The following is a 17,946-nucleotide window of genomic DNA, read 5'->3' as shown; positions in this document are numbered from 1 at the left end:
CTTCACAACCCTCTTCATTTTCCTGTGTTCTTTGGTTTCTCTCTGCTAGCTAATTAGCTCGAGTAGACCCCAGAACAATATGATTTCCAGGTTCATGAGGAGGCCCTTCAAATTGATTAAAAACCTAGTCGATAAGCAAAGCATGAATGATAAGACCAAGAGTTCAATGGCAGCTGTTGGGTTGGGACTTCTCCTTACACAGATTTCACAAGGGAAGAAGTCGTCGAATATCGTTGTGAAACCTGCCTTGAGACTGAGAATCAAACCCGCGGTTACGGATGGCTACAGCTCCCTGCGTGATCAGCAGCACTCGTGTTTTCTTAAAGCATGCCATTTATGCAACAAGGGATTGAGCCTTGATAAAGAGGTCTATATGTACAGGTAATTTTTATATAGAATTCACAATCTAATTAGTTAAAATTTGGTAAATTATGCCCTTTTTTGTGATAAGATTCTGATGTTAATTTTGAAATATATTGCAGAGGGGATATCGGATTTTGCAGCATAGTCTGCCGAGACAGGCAGATTGCTTTTGATGAAATAAGAGAACTAGAGGCTTCCACTAAGAAAATGCTGGCAGCATATAGGCGCCGTTCTTGCAGAAGCAAGGTCTTAGAGGATGTGCATCAGCAACAAAAGCGAATCCCTAGTCAGCGAACAATATTTGCTCTTTGACATGAGCTTAGTTCATGAATCAATTAGTACTTACTGGAACCGATATTTAATTAGTTAGCTCAGTTACCAGTACCAAATAAGAAATTAAGGAAGAAGATCTTGTTTGAGTTTTCAGGCGTAAGATGTACTTTTCTTAATTTCTGAGAAAGAATACCCAGTTTCATCTGTTAGGAGATAAGTATCGCGTATTTTTCCTCGGTTGTCCATCGCTTTCTTTCCTTATCTGTTGTAATCAATGGAAAATGAACTCATTGGAGGCGAGAGAATGCCAGCTTAACACTCTTAATGCCAGCATAACACCCGTAAGTATAAATATCACTCAGATATTTTTGCGAGCTATATTGTCCAGTAGTAGTAATAGATCGACCAAACTCTAAAAGGGAACTGGTAGAACTGTACGGATAATATCATGAAAATATATGACTAATCTTGTATTAATCTCTGTGCTCTGCGGTCTCTCACTGCCAATTTGTCATCAATATGCTTACCGTTTTGATGACAATCATGACATTAATTTAAGGGCCAATGAAAACTTCAAACTCAAATAAGCTCAGGGCTATTGGATCTGAATAACATCCTGAAACCCTCTTACAGTTTAACCAATTCAGTGGTATTATATAATTTATTTATCAAATCAAGCTTCATTTTCTTTATTAATTAGTTTATAATCAAGTACCCTTTCCTCTAACCTTTGTGGCATATTTTTTTGCTTAATTTGTTTCTGATTGTTAGGCAGCAATCTGTTAGTTGCATTTCTTTTATTGTGTTTGCTTTTATTTTTTTTTGTTCAAAGATCAACGGGTTGTCTCGCTATTTTAAGGGTAAGACTTTCAATATCCCTCTGCTTACTTATTGACCAGTGAAAGTTTTAGGGGAGTGCACTCCCCAAATTGTAAACCACACTCCCTTTAATTTTTATAATACATTTATAATCAATGATATTCCTCTATTCTAGAAATACTCTCGTTGATCTCTCTCTCTTTAGTGAACTCTCTTTTTCCTCTATCTTCTCTCTCTCGTCTAGTTAAAAGTTCTCCCAAAGAAAGCTAATATCTTCTTTCAATTATAAGTGAAAAATTCCTCAACCCAACAAACCTACAACGCTAATTAGACCAACTAAATCAATCACCCACAACAGTCTCATGGGCACCTCTAAGATGAATATGGGAAAATCGAGCTATTTGTATATTCTTCCTTCAAAGAAATCAGAATTACGAACACCAAAATTTGTATACCAAATTTAAATCAAGCTATTCTCTATGTGTGTGGGTGTGTGTGTGTGCGCGTGTGTGTGTGAGAGAGAGAGATTGACTTCATCTTGAATATGCATTATGGATTGAATTACACTAACCTCCTCCAAGACTCCAAATCAGAAATTTCTGATTTGGAGTCTTGGAGGAGGTTGGTGTAATTCAGTCCATAATGCAGATTCAATAATTCCCAATTATTGAACTTTAAAGTTCAATAATTGCCAACTGGGTTTGGATTTATGCGACTGTCTGTCTATGTGTGATCAAGAAGCAATGAAAAGTATTTAAGGAATAATTAAGATGGAGTTAAAAGCAATGAGACAATCATATATACATGTCTATGTGTAGTGCATGCTCATCCACAGAGCCGCCCTGCCCTCCTCCTCCAACCACCAGACCAAGATCTCCATCATCAGTGCCGGAAACAAGGGCATGGCCATCGCCCAGAGACAATTGTCACCTAGCACCTCTGTCAAGGTCAGTCCTGAGATTCCAACAGCCTGAGGCAAATAATTAAAATGTGGCCTCTTAAATATAAATATATATATATATATATATATATATATATATGTTTTTTTTTTGCGCCACATAACAGTACAAAATCATGTGTTTTAAATAAATGTAAATATATTTTTCAAAAACCCAGAGAGAATAAAAGTAAATGTAAAACTAATAACCAAAGAAAAGTATATAAATTTTTATTCCTACATAAATTTCTAAAATACAAAAAAAAAACTTGAAATGGGGAAGCAAGGTTCGAACTAGGCCAATGAATGGACTTAATTAATTGAAAATAAACAAAAAGAAGTGAAATTTCTGAAATACCAAAAAAAAAAAAAAAGAGCCTGAAATGGGTATGCAAGGTCCGAACTGGGCCCAAGGAATTGACAGGCTTAGGGTTTGAACCTTGGTGGTGAGGACACAAAATAACATCACCTCTGCTGGAGCAAGACATCATTTTATGTCAAAAGAAGGAAAAATATATAAATATACTATATTACATATATGCAGAATTAAATCCTCCAAGGCCCCCAGGAGCCGGTGGCCTGAGACGGCTGCCGCCCTGACCTCTGTCGACGAGCTCGTCCTTGTCGACGTCGTCCCTGACAAGCTCCGTGCACTCAGATCACAGAGAGAGAGAGAGAGAGAGAGAGAGAGAGAGAGAGAGAGAGAGAGAGAGAGAGAGAGAGAGAGAGAGAGAGAGAGAGAGAGAGAGAGAGAGAGAGAGAGAGAGAGAGATGAGGGATAAAAAACTATTATAAAAATCAAAGGGAGTGTGGTTTACAATTTGGATAGTGTAAATTTTAGTTTAGCAATATTGAAATGTTTTGTTTGTCTTTTCACCCAAATTTCAATGGATCGAAGACTTAAACTATGATCTCTCATTATAACAATTTTACGCCTTAAATAAACTACCGTAAATACCTAATGTCGATCACAATTATATGCCTCCAGCATACGAAATTCTTTTTCCTGATGGTATATATGTACTTTATATTTTTGATAAATGAAGTCTTCTCCATACTGCTTTGTATAAAATATCCCCCAAAATTGTCGGCAATCCACTGTAGGTATATAAGTTCCAATAACCTCTGAGAATAAGTCATGATTGAATAACGAGGGGTTTCAATAATCTTGAAAGCTTAAACTAAAGGAGAGGATCAATATCGGGCATGCTTATTTGGTTATTCCGGTGTACGTACTTCGGTCATTGTAAATAGGGTTTTTGACCAAATGCCTCATTTACACCACTAAAAAATTTGTACGTTCACTTACCTCATTTAAATGTAAAAGAGATAAGTTTGCCCTCCGACAAATTAAAAAGTCATTGGAAACTTAGCCAGACTCTAGTCATCGGTTGGAGGTCCCTAAAGATATCGTCGGAGATCTTATAGGTTACCAGAGACTTTTATTACCCTCAATAATTTTTATTGGAGGGCAATAAAAGTTTGTTAGGTTTTTTTTTTTGTTTTCTTTTTTTTTTTTGGGGGGGGGGGGGGGGGGGGAGGGGATCGGAATAAAAGTTTATTAGATATTATTGAGAGCAATAAAACCAGATGCGAGACGATCACCAGTCACCGGTCGCCGAAGATCCTCAAAGAGGTCGTTGGAGATCTTATAGGTCACCGAGGTCGCCGGAGATTTTATTACATTCCAATAAATCACCAGAGGTTCCCAAAGAGATCGTCGGAGATCTTATAGATTACCGAAGAGGTCGTCAGAGACTTTTATTACTCCCAATAAAACCCAATAAATTTTTATTGGAGGACAATAAAAGTTTACTGGGTTTTATTGGGGGACAATAAAAGTTTATTGGGTATTATTGAGGGGCAATAAAACCGGACGCATGACTTCGGTTACCTGTCCATGAGTTGCCGGAAGTCCCCAAAGAGGTCACTTGGAGACTTTTATCACCTCCCAATAAAACCCAATAAATTTTTTTTTAGGGGGGGGGGGGAGATAAAGTTTATTGAGTATTAATGGGGGGCAATAAAGTTTATTGAGTATTATTAGGGGGCAATAAAACTGGACGCGGGACTTCGGTCACCGGTGGCCTAACTCCGATCTCTGGTCACCAGATTCTAGTTGGGTAAATGGGCAGCCTCATGAGATGTTTTGAACTTTTAATAAGTGAAGTTAGTGTAGCTCAAATTTGAGTACATAGACAGTTTCCCTCAATATGAAACTCTCATGAGCAGTTTGCTCCAAATCCTAACTTGTGAAGAATTATAGTTTTTGGAAGCAGCAATAAGGATTAAACATTTCTGACATCCTCACTAAATTTTGCTAGTCCTTCAACTTTTACCAATATCTTACAACTTTACTGTTATATATATTTTAAGGTTAAAAATGCCAGTGCAATCCACCAACACTTACATGCCATGGCCATATCCAACAATAACTCTTTCACTATAGTGCATCTTTGCCAATGAATAAGTTGTCACAAAAAAGTAAACAGACATTTGTTTACGAAATGTTCGTAGGTGAAACCTTTTTTTAAAATAAAAAAATTAAACAAATAAAAAGATAAACATTTTTGCCGAGCAATAATTTGTTATCAAAAACCTCTCATAAAAAATGAAAATAAAAGTGGCGGACTCTCGAAGTCAGAGTAGGATGACTCCTCCACTTTTCCTAGTGATACAACGCTTGTATTGCTCTCCCACAACCATGTTGTCACAATTTAGGCTACTCTCATTTTGCTTGCCACTAAACAACAAATATTTATAAATGGAAGAGAGTGATTAGAAGCTATAGTTTCAACTCCAACTTCTTCAATTCTCTTCTCTTTTTTATTAGTTGATATTGAAGTTTGAAGTTTCTTCATAGATATTTGTATTATACTATGTATTTTATGAATTTCATTATTCATTATTGGGTTTTTCATAAGGCTGGGCCAAAAAAAAAATGAAAAACCCAAAAAAACTGACCTAAACTGGCTAGTTCGATCCAATTTTGTCTCACAAATTTGAGTTTTTAGGTAGATTCGGTTCGAATCATGTAAATTTGTCCAGTCTTCAATTATGGGTATCAACTCCATTAGATCGAATTCATTTATTTACTTTTCTTATATATGTGTGTGTGTTGTGTGCCGCTTATTAGTAGGCATGTCTACATTTTATATAAACTCACCGACACCTATAAAATCTCCCAACTCTTTGCTCTCAGCCTATTTCTATCCCCCTCTTCTTCATTTTTTTTCCCTTGTTTTCTTCTCTTTTAATTCTTCTCTTCTTCTACCACTTTATGCCTACACCATGTCCCTTCCATACATTTGGATTCTCTCCCACAACGATTCAATTTTTTTCCCTTTTCTTCATCTATTTTCTGCTTCTCCTCCCTGTGTTGATGGCATGGAAATAGATCTATGGATTATCGGTTAGTCATGGTTTATCGGAGGAGGATAGAAATAGGCTGAGATTTTATCGGTCGGTGAGTTTATATAAAATGTAGACATGCCTACTAATAAGCGGCACACAACACACACACATATATAATCAGTAATCTTCATCTATTTTATGAGACCAATCTTATCGCTAACTCATATTCGATTATTCGTAATGCAATGTTGCTACCTCAAAAAACGAACAAGAAAAAAATAGAAGTCACCATAAATGAACCCCAATCTGGATCCAATAACCGAAAACCCAACATCATGGCCTTCACCTTTGCATTTGCCACCAATGGACATTCAGATTGATCTCTACAATGTGGAATCAAAATAAGAATCGAGTGTCAAGTTTAGTTCAAGCTAAATGTTTTAGGATTCGAAACCTAGCAAAATGGAACCAAACTAAATAGGTTTGAATTTTAATTCTTCTTGTCAGAACTGAGATCTGATTTCAAAATAACAAATTTGACTTTGATCATTTTGAAATCATCCACTTTATCACAAATCGATCTATTCATAGAGATGAAAAGAAGGAAAACACACATATTGTGGCTTGGAAGAGAGAAAAATGCAACTATATAGAAGCTAATTATAGAGTTAAAAAGAAGAGGAGAAGAAAAAGAAGTGAGGAAGTAGAAGAAGAGAAATGTGTTTCTATTGGGACCTCCAAATCTGCTCACTTGACCTCACTCTATTATGAATTATTAAATAACATATATAATCTACTATAAAATGACTATTAAGGACAATAATTATACCAAAAAAATATTACATTGATTTTCTCTAGACTTTCCAATTCAATAATATTAGATTGTATTCTTTATTATTTTCTTATCTATTTTCATTTTTCAATTTCACTATATACTCATTAAAGCATTTATATATATTTAATAATAATTAAAACTATGATTAAGATCATGTGACTTAAAAATGTATGATATACATGATGAACGCATATTGGTGAAGGAAAACAAAATAAATCATATTATGACCTAAATCTAAGTCTATCCATTATATATTTGCGAAACAAATATTAAAATAATTAACCATGAGATATAGAAAAAAGAGAAAATAAAATAAACATTCAGAAAAACTATTTAATCTTCATTTTTTTGCACAGCTAAAACAAAAAAAAAAAAAAAGTTAAAAAAAAAAACCAACAGAATAGTTCATGTTATTTTCTTGTTAATTAGAAATTAATTTTTGAAACTCAATACCTTGTATTTGAGTTTTTTTTTTTTATTGAAAAAGAGATTTATGTTGTCTGATTAAGGAATGAATATGTAATTAAGATTTATAAAGTAATTCTCAAGCATTCTCCTGTTTAAGAAGGAAAAAATGAGAGCTCTTGCTCTCTCCTCTTTGTAGCGGCTAACCCTTGGGTTTCGCCGTTCGATCTTCTTGGATTGCGGCAATGGTCGTGGTCCTTGGCTGTCGAGTTTTTTGGACTCGAGAATCTCCCCTCTTCAACCTTCGGGTTGCTGCACCCTAGTCTCGTCTTTTTGCAGATGGGATTCAACCCCTTCGGGCTTTGCTCGTGCTGCACTCTGTTTCAAGGATGGTGGTGAAGGACGGCGCCATGATCTGGTGGATCCAAACCAAACTTGGGATCTCGGGTCTATCAGTTTTGAGTCTGAATCCCTTCGGTTTGGGAGGAGATGGCTTATGGGTGTTGCTGCAGGGATTCGGCGGTGGATGGTTGTAATGCATCTGGATCCTCTCCGGCGGCGATTAGTGATTGGTGGTTGGAGGATTTACCGCTGGAATTCCCGATCGGAGCAGAGGCCGAATTCGAGGGGGGTTGACGTCGCGTTATTCCGACGTTGGTTGGAGTCTAAACGTTCAGATCATCTTCGATCTAGTCTCCCCTATGTTATGCCGACGGCGCGACAATCTGCCTTGGCTGAGTGGCGGTCTGTCTCGGCGGGGAGGCAGTGCGACTCGGCGGCATGGTGGTGTGTCTCAGGATGGGTGCGAAGACGCTTGGGTGCCCAGATCGTATGGGCTGGATCTTGGTTAATGGGCTTTTTCAACTGGGCCTGGATCTTGCTCATGTCTGTTTTGGCAAACTTGTTTTTGGAAGCGGGTCGGATCCGTATTGGGGACCCAAGTCGTCCTCAATTCCGGATCTTGAATCCGAGACAACTGCTCATTTCGATCTGGTATTGGTTCTGGTTCTTGGGAGTTCGTTTGCTAATTCTCGAGTTTTTGACACCCTCGGTTACTTTCGAACTCCGAGTGAGCGAATCACCTCCCTTAGGTGTTCTCATCACTGGTAACAGTTACGGTTACTATTATATTTACACTGCTCGAGTGACATATGCAGTGCAGCGATGCCAGTCGGCATCAAGTCACATCGTTACCTGGTTACCTTTCCTTCTCGATGCGTTTGTGCATCTAGTTATGATTTATTGTTTTTTCTTTATTATAGATGCGTTTGTGCATCTCTTTATGTTTTATTGCTTTCTTTCGATGTTTTATGCATCGCTCCATGTACTCTTCAGTTTCAATTAATATAGTTTGTCGTCCTTCCTTCAAAAAAAAAAAAAGATTTATAAAGTAATTAAATCATTGAAATGACTAAGTTTTTTATTTTAAAGATAATAGTTTGTTTGTAAATTATACGAGTGAGGTTATTTGAGGAACTTTAGTGAGGTTTAGTGAGTAAATTTAGTATTTGAAAATTTGATAGGAGGTGTAAAAAGCATAGGAGGTCAAGTGAATAAAAAAGGCGGTCGTATTGAAAGAAACAAAGTAGGTAACATTTCCAACCAAAACTAAAATAAAAAACAAAATTGAAACCAAAACCAATTGGCAATGGATGAAGATGAACTAAATCTATATAAACACATAGGCAAGGTCCCGATTTTTCTCTATGTGATTCATAATCTCAACATGCCCTCACATGTGCAACAAATTTTCAAGCCATATATATGAACAACTTATATTGGGTGAGATGGAGCTCATGAGGCATCGAGACATGTATGCTCATGAGGCATCGAGACATATACACGTGTGACAACATGATCTAATAAAGTAATTAAGGCTTCACAATCAAAACCAATTGATAATGGAGTGAATTACCTTAATCTTTAAGTTTTATATTCACAATCAAAACCAATTAATGTAGGGAAAGTCTTATTTTCATTGAGAAATATATTCTCAACGGATCGAATGGAGTTTATATTGAGAGTATAAACTCGTATTAACAAATTTCCACAAAACTATCAAAAAAATCTCACAGTTCGGTTTTATCCATATATTATTACACATTAATCAGAACTGAACCAAACTAAAGATTTGAATACCCCGGAACTGCATCGATCGCTTTAAACAAAACTACAACTTATTGATCCAAGCTAATGGATTCGAGAAGGAAAAATAAAGCGGGTTCGTGTTTCCACTTTCCAAAACTAGGTGCAGGAAAAGGATTCCACCATGGCCAATCTATGCAGAACAGCAGAAGGGTGATGACTAGAAAACCCTAACAAACATCGTTTAGGGAGAACTGATGACATGGAAGTTTTCTTTCTGACACAAACCATTAACACAACTCAAATCCAGTATTAGCTTGATTGACTAATTAGTTCCATCTAATTAATCAAATGGGTAATAATCGAAGATTCATTACTTGCTTACAAATCAAGATCACTTTCCTTTGCAGATGATAAAGGTGCACGCAGCATATGTTTTGCCGTGTTTCTTTGCACTTGGCATATGTTAAAGGTTCGAGATTTTTGGTAGAGAAAAGGAACCATTATTGTTGTTTGAATTTTGTAGCTAGGACGAACCCCATGATCTAGGTCGGTGAATTTACTCCCATGGCTTTAATTTCCATAGACTATATATACGAGTCTATAAGTAGCAACAAAAATGGCTTAATTGATTGAAGACAACTGAGAGAAAATTACTTTCTTACCGCTTTGGTAACAACGGCGTGTGCAGTCACGCGCGCGCGAGCACGTGGCAAGCCAGATGTTGATGGAGACTGGGAATTGGATGAGCTTTGATCAAGCTCTCCCGGGCAAATAAGATCATGAGGCTCATGCACCCAATCATAAACTAACCCCATCAAACCAACCAAACGTTGAATTAAGAATACAAAACCCACCCAAGAGGAAAACCGAGTTAGATTAATGCAAAAAAACCAAAAGAAAACGTAAATATAGTATAGAAATCCTGGGCTTTTCTTTGATTGTGTCTTGGAACACGACCCCAACAAAAACAGTAATGTTGTTGTTGTTGTTACCGGATCGTGTGGGTAACAATAAAAAAGACCCCAAAAAAAAAAAAATCTTAATGGGAACTTACTACTCCCCTGTTTGGGGTTTAGTTGGATTTGATTACAAAGTTACCCACCTTAAGTTCCAATCAAAGCTTGTAACTTTACTCACTACTTATGAGTTCGTGAATAATCAGAAAAAAGGGGTTTTCTTTTTGGGTTTGAATGTGTGTTTTTGATGTGTTTGACCTTTTGAGGTTGGAATTGAGTGAGGAGAGGATTGCATATATTTCTTTCTGACACACACCCACCTCTATTTAACAAATGGGAATATTAATTACCTTTTTGATTTTTAATAAAATTTTGGTGGTGACTGTGAAGCATTTGATTTTATTTTGGGGGTGAATTAGAATTTAGATACATGGACAGAAACAGATGAATAAATAAATTAATTCTTATTAGAAGAAGTTGGGGTTTTTATACAAATTTCTTTTTGGGATTTGGATTTTACGGGCCTAGGGTTCTCTTTTCATACCTTTAACTCGTCTATTCTGTGCTTTCTTTGTGATTCTTCGTCGCCATTCTCTTCTGGGTTGGGTTGTTCAAGTTCCTCAATTTCCTCATCTGGGTTTTTTCTGTTCTTCAATCTTCTGGGCCGGTGAGTTTTCTCTCTGCTTCCTTGATTTTCCCACGTTTTCTCATCTGGGTCTCCCTTGTTTTCTCAATTTCAAGTTTTCTGGGATTCAAAGTTGGGGGCTTTTTCCCCAATTGCTTGTTTCAGTGAACAAAAGTTGGTTAATTCTTCCATTTTTGGGTCTCTTCTGTTTTGGGTTCTGGATCTTGTTGCTACTGCATGCTGGGTTTCTGCACAGATTTTGGTTCTGGGAGTTGATCATTCTCAGTAGATTTGGTTTGTGCTTCCTTGAATGTTAGCTACTGGGTGGATTAGAGTTGGAATTTTTGATCAGGAAGTTGGAAATTGAGGCCTGTCTCAGTGCTGTGAACTAGGGGATGTGATGGTTTTGGGGCTCTTAAGTGTTGTGTGAGCAGCTTGAGCTTCTTTGCTGTTGCCAACTCTCTGTTGGGGGCCTTCAGGGAAACAATGTTTCATGCTCAGGGAACTTGTAGTGTTCTTGTGGTCACTTGTGGAGAGATTTCGGAAGATAAACGTGGTAAGGACATTCCGGAGGATAAGCTGAGGTACCCGTTTCCGGAGTTGGTATCTTCAGGGCGTTTGGAGGTGAATATCGGTTATCAGAAGCATGTTTTTGATCTCAGCTTATTAAGTGAATTGGGTGTTTTAGTTTAGTTTCTAATTTTACAATATCTTGACTCTTTGAATGTAGGTTCAAACTCTGACTAACCCAAGCAAAGAGGAGTTTTGTAAATTGCTTGAATCGTATAAGCCGAATCTTGTATACTTGCGAGGAGAGCAGCTTGAAAATGATGAAGTTGGTTCTCTTGCCTGGAGAGATGCTGATTTGTCAACTGCTGAATCTATATCCGACATCTTTGATGCCACATTGCCTACAACCGTAAGTATTTATTATGTTGAACTCGCGAAATGTTTAAAATTAGTTCTTTGTGATTGTGTGTATATGCATTCTATTCTCTTTGTAACTATGTCAGATGTATTTTAAGAAATCTAAAGATGCTTACGAGGTCAAATTAATTCATGACATGTACTCAATTCATTGCTTTCTTATCTGTAACTATGTGATTAAGTGACCATGTGATCTTTAACTCCGGGTGAGTCATTGGACAAATTATTCAAAAACCAAGGAGTAGGTATACCACTGAGGTGGGAGGATAGCGTGTACTGCAGATTGCTGCATTTCATTTCCCCAGTTTTAGTTGATGATTTTTGTTCTGTTCTTTGTAATGTACTCAAGTTAGTTTGGCATCTCATTTCATACCTCTGTATGCAGGTTTATTTGGAGGTTCCAAATGGCGAAGAATTGGCAGTGGCACTTCAATCAAAGGTAATTGTAGTGAGGCTCATTAAATATTCTTTCAGCTGTTTGATACCAGGAATCACTAAGAACAAGGGTGGAGAGTTTTCTTTCAGAACTGCAAAGCCCTTTTTGTTATTGTTCAGAGCAAGCCTGTAATTATATATTGTTACATCTGCAGGGAATTCCTTACGTGATATATTGGAAAGATGCATTTTCTACTTATGCTGCTTCCCACTTTCGACATGCTTTACTTTCAGTGGTACAAAGGTACTTGTCTTCCATTCTTTTGGCAATATGCATAGACATTTTCAGAAATTCTGGTTTGAACAGATATGTATGTAAATGTTTAAACACTAAATGCCAATAGGAAGTTCCTTGAATTGGCGTGACATGGACTTGTTATTCACTTATGCTTCAAACTGAACCATGACTTCTTTATGCTGCTATATTCTGTACTAGTACTCAAGAGGCTTGACTTTCAGTTGATGTTGATCTTATTTCTGGATTGCAGTTCATCAACTCATACATGGGATGCTTTCCAACTTGCACATGCTTCCTTTAGGCTCTACTGTGTACAAAACAACCATGTTGTTCGTGCTAACTTAGATAAATCCAGTGCTGAGCTGGGCCCGTGCATTCTTGGTGAGCATTTGAAAATTAGTGTTGACCCCCCTGAAGCTGATATGGAGGAAGATGAAGAAGGTGCTACGGGTTCCCTTCCCGCTATAAAGATACACGATGATGATGTGAGCTTGAGATTTCTTGTTTGTGGGCAGCCCTCCACATTGGTAAGCTCGGATCTACCTCTTTCTATCAGTGTTTGAATAGTTTTTACTTACAAACACATGTACATAGATACTAGCAGAGAAGACTACACAACAGTCACACCCATAACCTCATTCTTAGACATTTTGGATACCGTATTTATTGGATGACTTCTTTTCAGGATGCAGGCATATTAGAACCATTGGAGGATGGTCTCAATGCCCTTCTAAACATCGAAGTAAGTGGGATGATCTTTGGCTGGTTTTGTTGTAAAATCATTATCTCTAGTTGTTTCATCTTGCTCTGATGGAAGTGCTTGGTATTCCCAAGCCAAGTATTCTCTTAGGAAAAGGAATCAAAGTGTGTTAATATTGCCTTGCATATCATGGCTGATTTTATATCTGTCCAAAAAATAAACGGAGAGAACTATGTTAGTTTTGTCTACTACGCTTCATGTCATCACCATGGTGCAAGGAGTTCTGATTTTTCTTCATTTTCTTTTTTATGTTTCCAGATGCGTGGAAGTAAGCTTCATGGCAAGTTTAGGTACGTTGGATCCTGGAAATGATTGGTGTATACGTTGGTTTCTCTGTGTTGTTGCTCTGTTGAGGTTGCCTGCAATTTTTTAATTGCATACTGGTTTACATCATCTTATTGTTTGAAAGCAAACATACATTTGTTAACATCTCAATTTATTAATTAAATTACTTATGTTTATATATGTATATCAATGGTAGTAGGTGTTAAATAATGTTGAATGTTGATGCATTTAGGCCCTTCAAACATTCATGTACTGAGCTTGAATACCAAATAAAATTTAGAATTCTTATGTTGTTTTTTACTTTTTTATTTTTCTTCCGCAAAGAGGACATGTTATGGCCTTGAGGAAATTATTAAATAATAAAATGAATGCCTTCCTTTTATGTCTGCAGTGCTCCTCCGCCACCTCTTCAGGCTGGCACATTTTCTCGTGGTGTTGTGACTATGCGATGTGATATATCAACTTGTAGTTCTGCTCACATATCACTTCTTGTGTCGGGTAGTGCACAAACTTGCTTCGATGATCAGGTAACCTAGTCAACTTGCGAGGCAAAACTATGCCTTTTGCATCTTTCCTTTTGTCTATTTCACTCTTACACCTTTCGACCTGTTTATATCAGCTCTTGGAGAACCATATAAAGCATGAAGTCATTGAGATGAATCAACTAGTACATGCACTCCCAAACAATGATGCAAACAAATTACCTCTAGCGGAACCACGAAAATCTGCCGCAATTGCCTGTGGAGCTACAGTATTTGAAGTTAGCATGAAGGTTCCTGTATGGGCTTCACAGGTTTTTTGCCTACCTGCTCTTTATGTTGGCCTTTTCTTGCATGATCTGTGGTGAACATTTTAGCATGTGAAGGAATTGTTGAGGCACCAAAAATTGATGCCCATTAAATTAACAATTTGAACTCTCCTGGTTAAAACTATACTGCCTATCTGATGCCCATACCTAAAAACGAAGCTTGTGAAAATTTAAGTTTCTGCTAGTGTGGTTACCACATTAGTATTGGAAATTTGTTCAGCAACCTCATTTAACATGATGGGTACATTAAATTCATATTTACATCATTCTCTTGCATCTTCAGTTTTCATCATCATTTAGGTAGAAAGGTAAATTAAAACAAGCAGTGCTTCTTTTGAATTGTATATGACTTCCATATATATTCTGGCTGTATATTCAGGTTTTGAGGCAGCTTGCACCTGATGTTTCTTATCATAGTTTAGTTGCACTTGGAATCGCCAGCATTCAGGGGTTACCAGTTGCTTCTTTTGAGAAAGATGATGCTGACCGCCTTCTTTTCTTCTGTTCAAGTCGAGGGAAAGACAGCAAGTCAAATGATTTCTTTGTTAGCAGCCCTCCTGCTTGGTTGAGACCACCTGCTCCTAGTAAGAAGAGATCTCGCCCATGCCAAGAGACAATCCCAGGCTTTCGTGGCAGCCAGGCGCTTCCAAATCTAGCTGCTTCTAAAGTAGAGGAAAATGAAAAAGGACTTGGAGCAGTGAATGGATTTAGCACACCATTGCTCCCGGCCAGGCAAAGATTAAAAACAGCTGCCATGCGGCCCATTCCTCATGTTCGTCGTCCTAAAATGACACCATTTTCTGGAATTTCTGAGGTAAATGGGCATGATGGAAGCCAGGTGGTGAAGGCTCATCTACCTCCTGTTCCACCCACAAAGCTCAATATTGTTGGATTGACTCCTACAACGCAACGAAAGTCGTACTCCAGCTCATCACAAGCTAAGCAGATTATTTCCTTGAATCCTCTGCCTTTAAAGAAACATGGTTGTGGTCGAGGCCCGATACATTCTTGCTTAGAGGTGAGTCATGTTCTACTCAAAGTTTGTAATCAGTTTCTAGGTGTTGAACATGCTTTTGAAGAATGACTAGCATTCAGCTCCCTTCCTAGATTATACGCACATACACACACAACCGTAATAAATTTCTATAGACAGGGACATACTAACCCTCCGATGTTTATCTCCTGTAACTTTTTAAGTTGTTACTTCAATAAGAGTGGGTTGTCTGTTGAAAACAAAATAAGGTAATAGGCACTTTATAAGTGGGTAGTTTTTCTCTTTCAGAGTAATGTCAAAAGATGTGATTGCCGTTTAGAAAGAAGAGTGAAAATAAAATGTGGATATGAAGAGTCTTCTGAGTTCTACATCTCTTACTCTAACGATAATACTGTACTTTTGGGTTTAGTGTCCCTTTTTCCTGTCACATGGCGGGCTTACATCTGCTTCTTTCTTATTTGCCTTGTACAGGAGGAGTTTTTGAAGGATGTAATGCAGTTTCTACTCCTCCGTGGACATAATCGACTCATTCCACAGGGTGGACTGACTGAGTTTCCAGATGCCATTCTCAATGGAAAACGTCTTGACCTCTACAACTTGTATAAAGAGGTGATTGAAATTCCTTGACAAGGGTTTATGTTTCACTTACTGGGGATTTGACTAAAAGAAGTAACAAATGGAAATTGGTAACATTAGTTATTGAAAAGTTTAAGGTGTTTCTCAGGTGGTTACCAGAGGAGGCTTTCATGTTGGCAATGGCATCAACTGGAAAGGACAGATCTTTTCGAAGATGCGCAACTACACAATGACCAATAGAATGACTGTATGTCTTTATAACTCTGTTTTATCTTGTTTTACAGTTTTAGAATATTCTATGACCTTGACATTCACGAAGAGGGGGGAGCAGAGATGTGAAACAGTTGAGGCTTGGGAGAGGAGTGCTTCCCATTTAAAATATCTGGATATTATCACCAAATATATATCTATCTACATACTAATACTTTCTTCAAGTACGTGAAAGACTGTACTGACAACAGGAGAATTAGAAATATGCTTACTCCTTTATGGAAACGGTTCAGTATGACATGTATTTGTGATTCTTGTTTTCACAGGGTGTTGGAAATACACTTAAAAGACATTACGAAACCTACCTTCTTGAATATGAGTTGGCTCATGATGATGTGGATGGAGAGTGTTGCTTATTGTGTCACAGGTTAGCATGGCATCTTATTTTACTGCTGCAGCATTGAAAATTATTCATATTAGCTAATCTCTTCTTACCCTGAGATTGGAAACTGGTCTACAGTAGCGCAGCAGGGGATTGGGTAAACTGTGGAATATGTGGTGAGTGGGCCCACTTTGGCTGTGACAGAAGACAGGGTCTTGGTGCCTTTAAGGTACAATCTTTAAGCACACATTGCAATTGTGAAACCAATTCTTTGGCTGTTCAAAAGTATTTGTGCCATTATTGTGAAATTTTTGTTATACACTTGCAGGATTATGCAAAAACAGATGGGCTGGAATACATTTGTCCGCATTGCAGTATTAGCAACTTCAAGAAGAAACCGCAGAAAGTCACAAATGGATTTCCCCAAGGCTCAACACTATCACGGCCACTGTAATTCAGTTTTGCTCCATTATAATGATAACATATTCTTTTTCATTTGGCTCTCTGATTCGGAGGTTGCTTTCCTCCCCTATCCGGCACGAGAAATTGATAATTTGTTCAGGTATTGGGATTAGCATGTATTCATTAGGCCTCAGTTGCTGCGTTCATAATGCCTCAATTGCGGTGATGGTAAAGTAAAAGATAGGAGACCGAAGATGGGGGGAGGACAAATTTAGAAAACAGCAAGTGTAGTAGAGCGCATACTAGTTAGTGTAGACATTTTATTACGGGTGGGAAATTTCTGTCCTCTTTGCCCTTTTGTTTTCGTTCTTGCTTTCCCTTTGGGGAGGGGGTTCGTGGTTGATAGTCGATAAATCCCATGATTCAGAGGGTCGTTGTAATATAAATCCGAGTATCTCTATGCTATGTTAACATATATGACTGATGTAGTTTTTAATGAAAGATTAATGATTATGATTATACCAGCTTATAACCTCTCTCTCCCTTAATATATGTTCTTACGTTTCTGTCCCATAGGCAAGCCTTTTCTTTCATATGTATTGGTTAGGGAGGGCAATGCTGTTGGTTTGCTTTCCCTTCTCCCCATCCACGCATTTCTGACCTCCATCTCCATCAGGGTTCTCCATCTCTTTAGTGTCTGACCTTCCTAAACCATAGCTTCCCGAACTGCTCCTCCCCCAAGGAAAGCTTTCTGAACCTTTTGTGATGAAACACGAGCGTTGTTTAATAACTTACTGCACAACTTAGGTTATAGCAGAATTGAGTAGTCAACAGAAAACGAATATGGCGAATGCAACCCTATTATGTAAGTTCCAAGATCATTTTTAATATTTAAAATCTGGTTTTTGAAATTGAAATGAAGAGGACGAATGGGAATAGAGAAGCAAGTTTCTTAAAGAGACTGCGGTCTGTGCTCAACTACCGACACATTCGTATTAGGGGAAAACTGGAAAAGGAGTGAGTTGCACTAGGGGAATGCAAAAACATTATGGTTAAACTATCTTAATGAGCATAAATATGGTGCCAAGCGTTTGGGAAATTGAGGAAGCTTTTCAATTGCCAGTGACTCATTGATCCATTAATGACTAATGCCTTTCAGAATACGACCAAAATTGAGACTCTTCAAAAACCCTTTGCATACAAATAAGTGAAGCTGATGTGAAACCAAAAATGCTAAACTCCAACAAAGGCCAATTGCCATTCTGAATCAGAGA

At 37.6% G+C, this 17,946-nt stretch overlaps 2 protein-coding genes across 2 annotated transcripts; both read left to right on the top strand.

The window, feature by feature from the left end:
* LOC133741947 (FCS-Like Zinc finger 17-like) lies at positions 1 to 853 on the top strand. The gene is made up of 2 exons (XM_062169657.1): positions 1 to 381; positions 483 to 853. Exons 1-2 carry the CDS (start codon positions 80 to 82, stop codon positions 673 to 675), a joined length of 495 nt encoding a protein of 164 aa, XP_062025641.1. The 5' UTR covers positions 1 to 79; the 3' UTR covers positions 676 to 853.
* Positions 854 to 9,947: 9,094 nt separating this feature from the next.
* LOC133725551 (AT-rich interactive domain-containing protein 4) lies at positions 9,948 to 17,204 on the top strand. Its single transcript, XM_062152840.1, has 16 exons — positions 9,948 to 10,697; positions 10,912 to 11,279; positions 11,386 to 11,574; positions 11,968 to 12,021; positions 12,173 to 12,261; positions 12,506 to 12,782; positions 12,941 to 12,997; positions 13,274 to 13,305; positions 13,692 to 13,827; positions 13,920 to 14,093; positions 14,488 to 15,126; positions 15,574 to 15,711; positions 15,827 to 15,925; positions 16,215 to 16,315; positions 16,409 to 16,499; positions 16,599 to 17,204. Exons 2-16 carry the CDS (start codon positions 11,142 to 11,144, stop codon positions 16,722 to 16,724), a joined length of 2,340 nt encoding a protein of 779 aa, XP_062008824.1. The 5' UTR covers positions 9,948 to 10,697; positions 10,912 to 11,141; the 3' UTR covers positions 16,725 to 17,204.
* Positions 17,205 to 17,946: the final 742 nt, after the last annotated feature.

The sequence above is a fragment of the Rosa rugosa genome, chromosome 1, assembly GCF_958449725.1.
Source record: "Rosa rugosa chromosome 1, drRosRugo1.1, whole genome shotgun sequence".
Classification (NCBI taxonomy): Eukaryota; Viridiplantae; Streptophyta; class Magnoliopsida; order Rosales; family Rosaceae; genus Rosa; species Rosa rugosa.
This window is presented reverse-complemented; position numbering and strand designations above follow the sequence as displayed.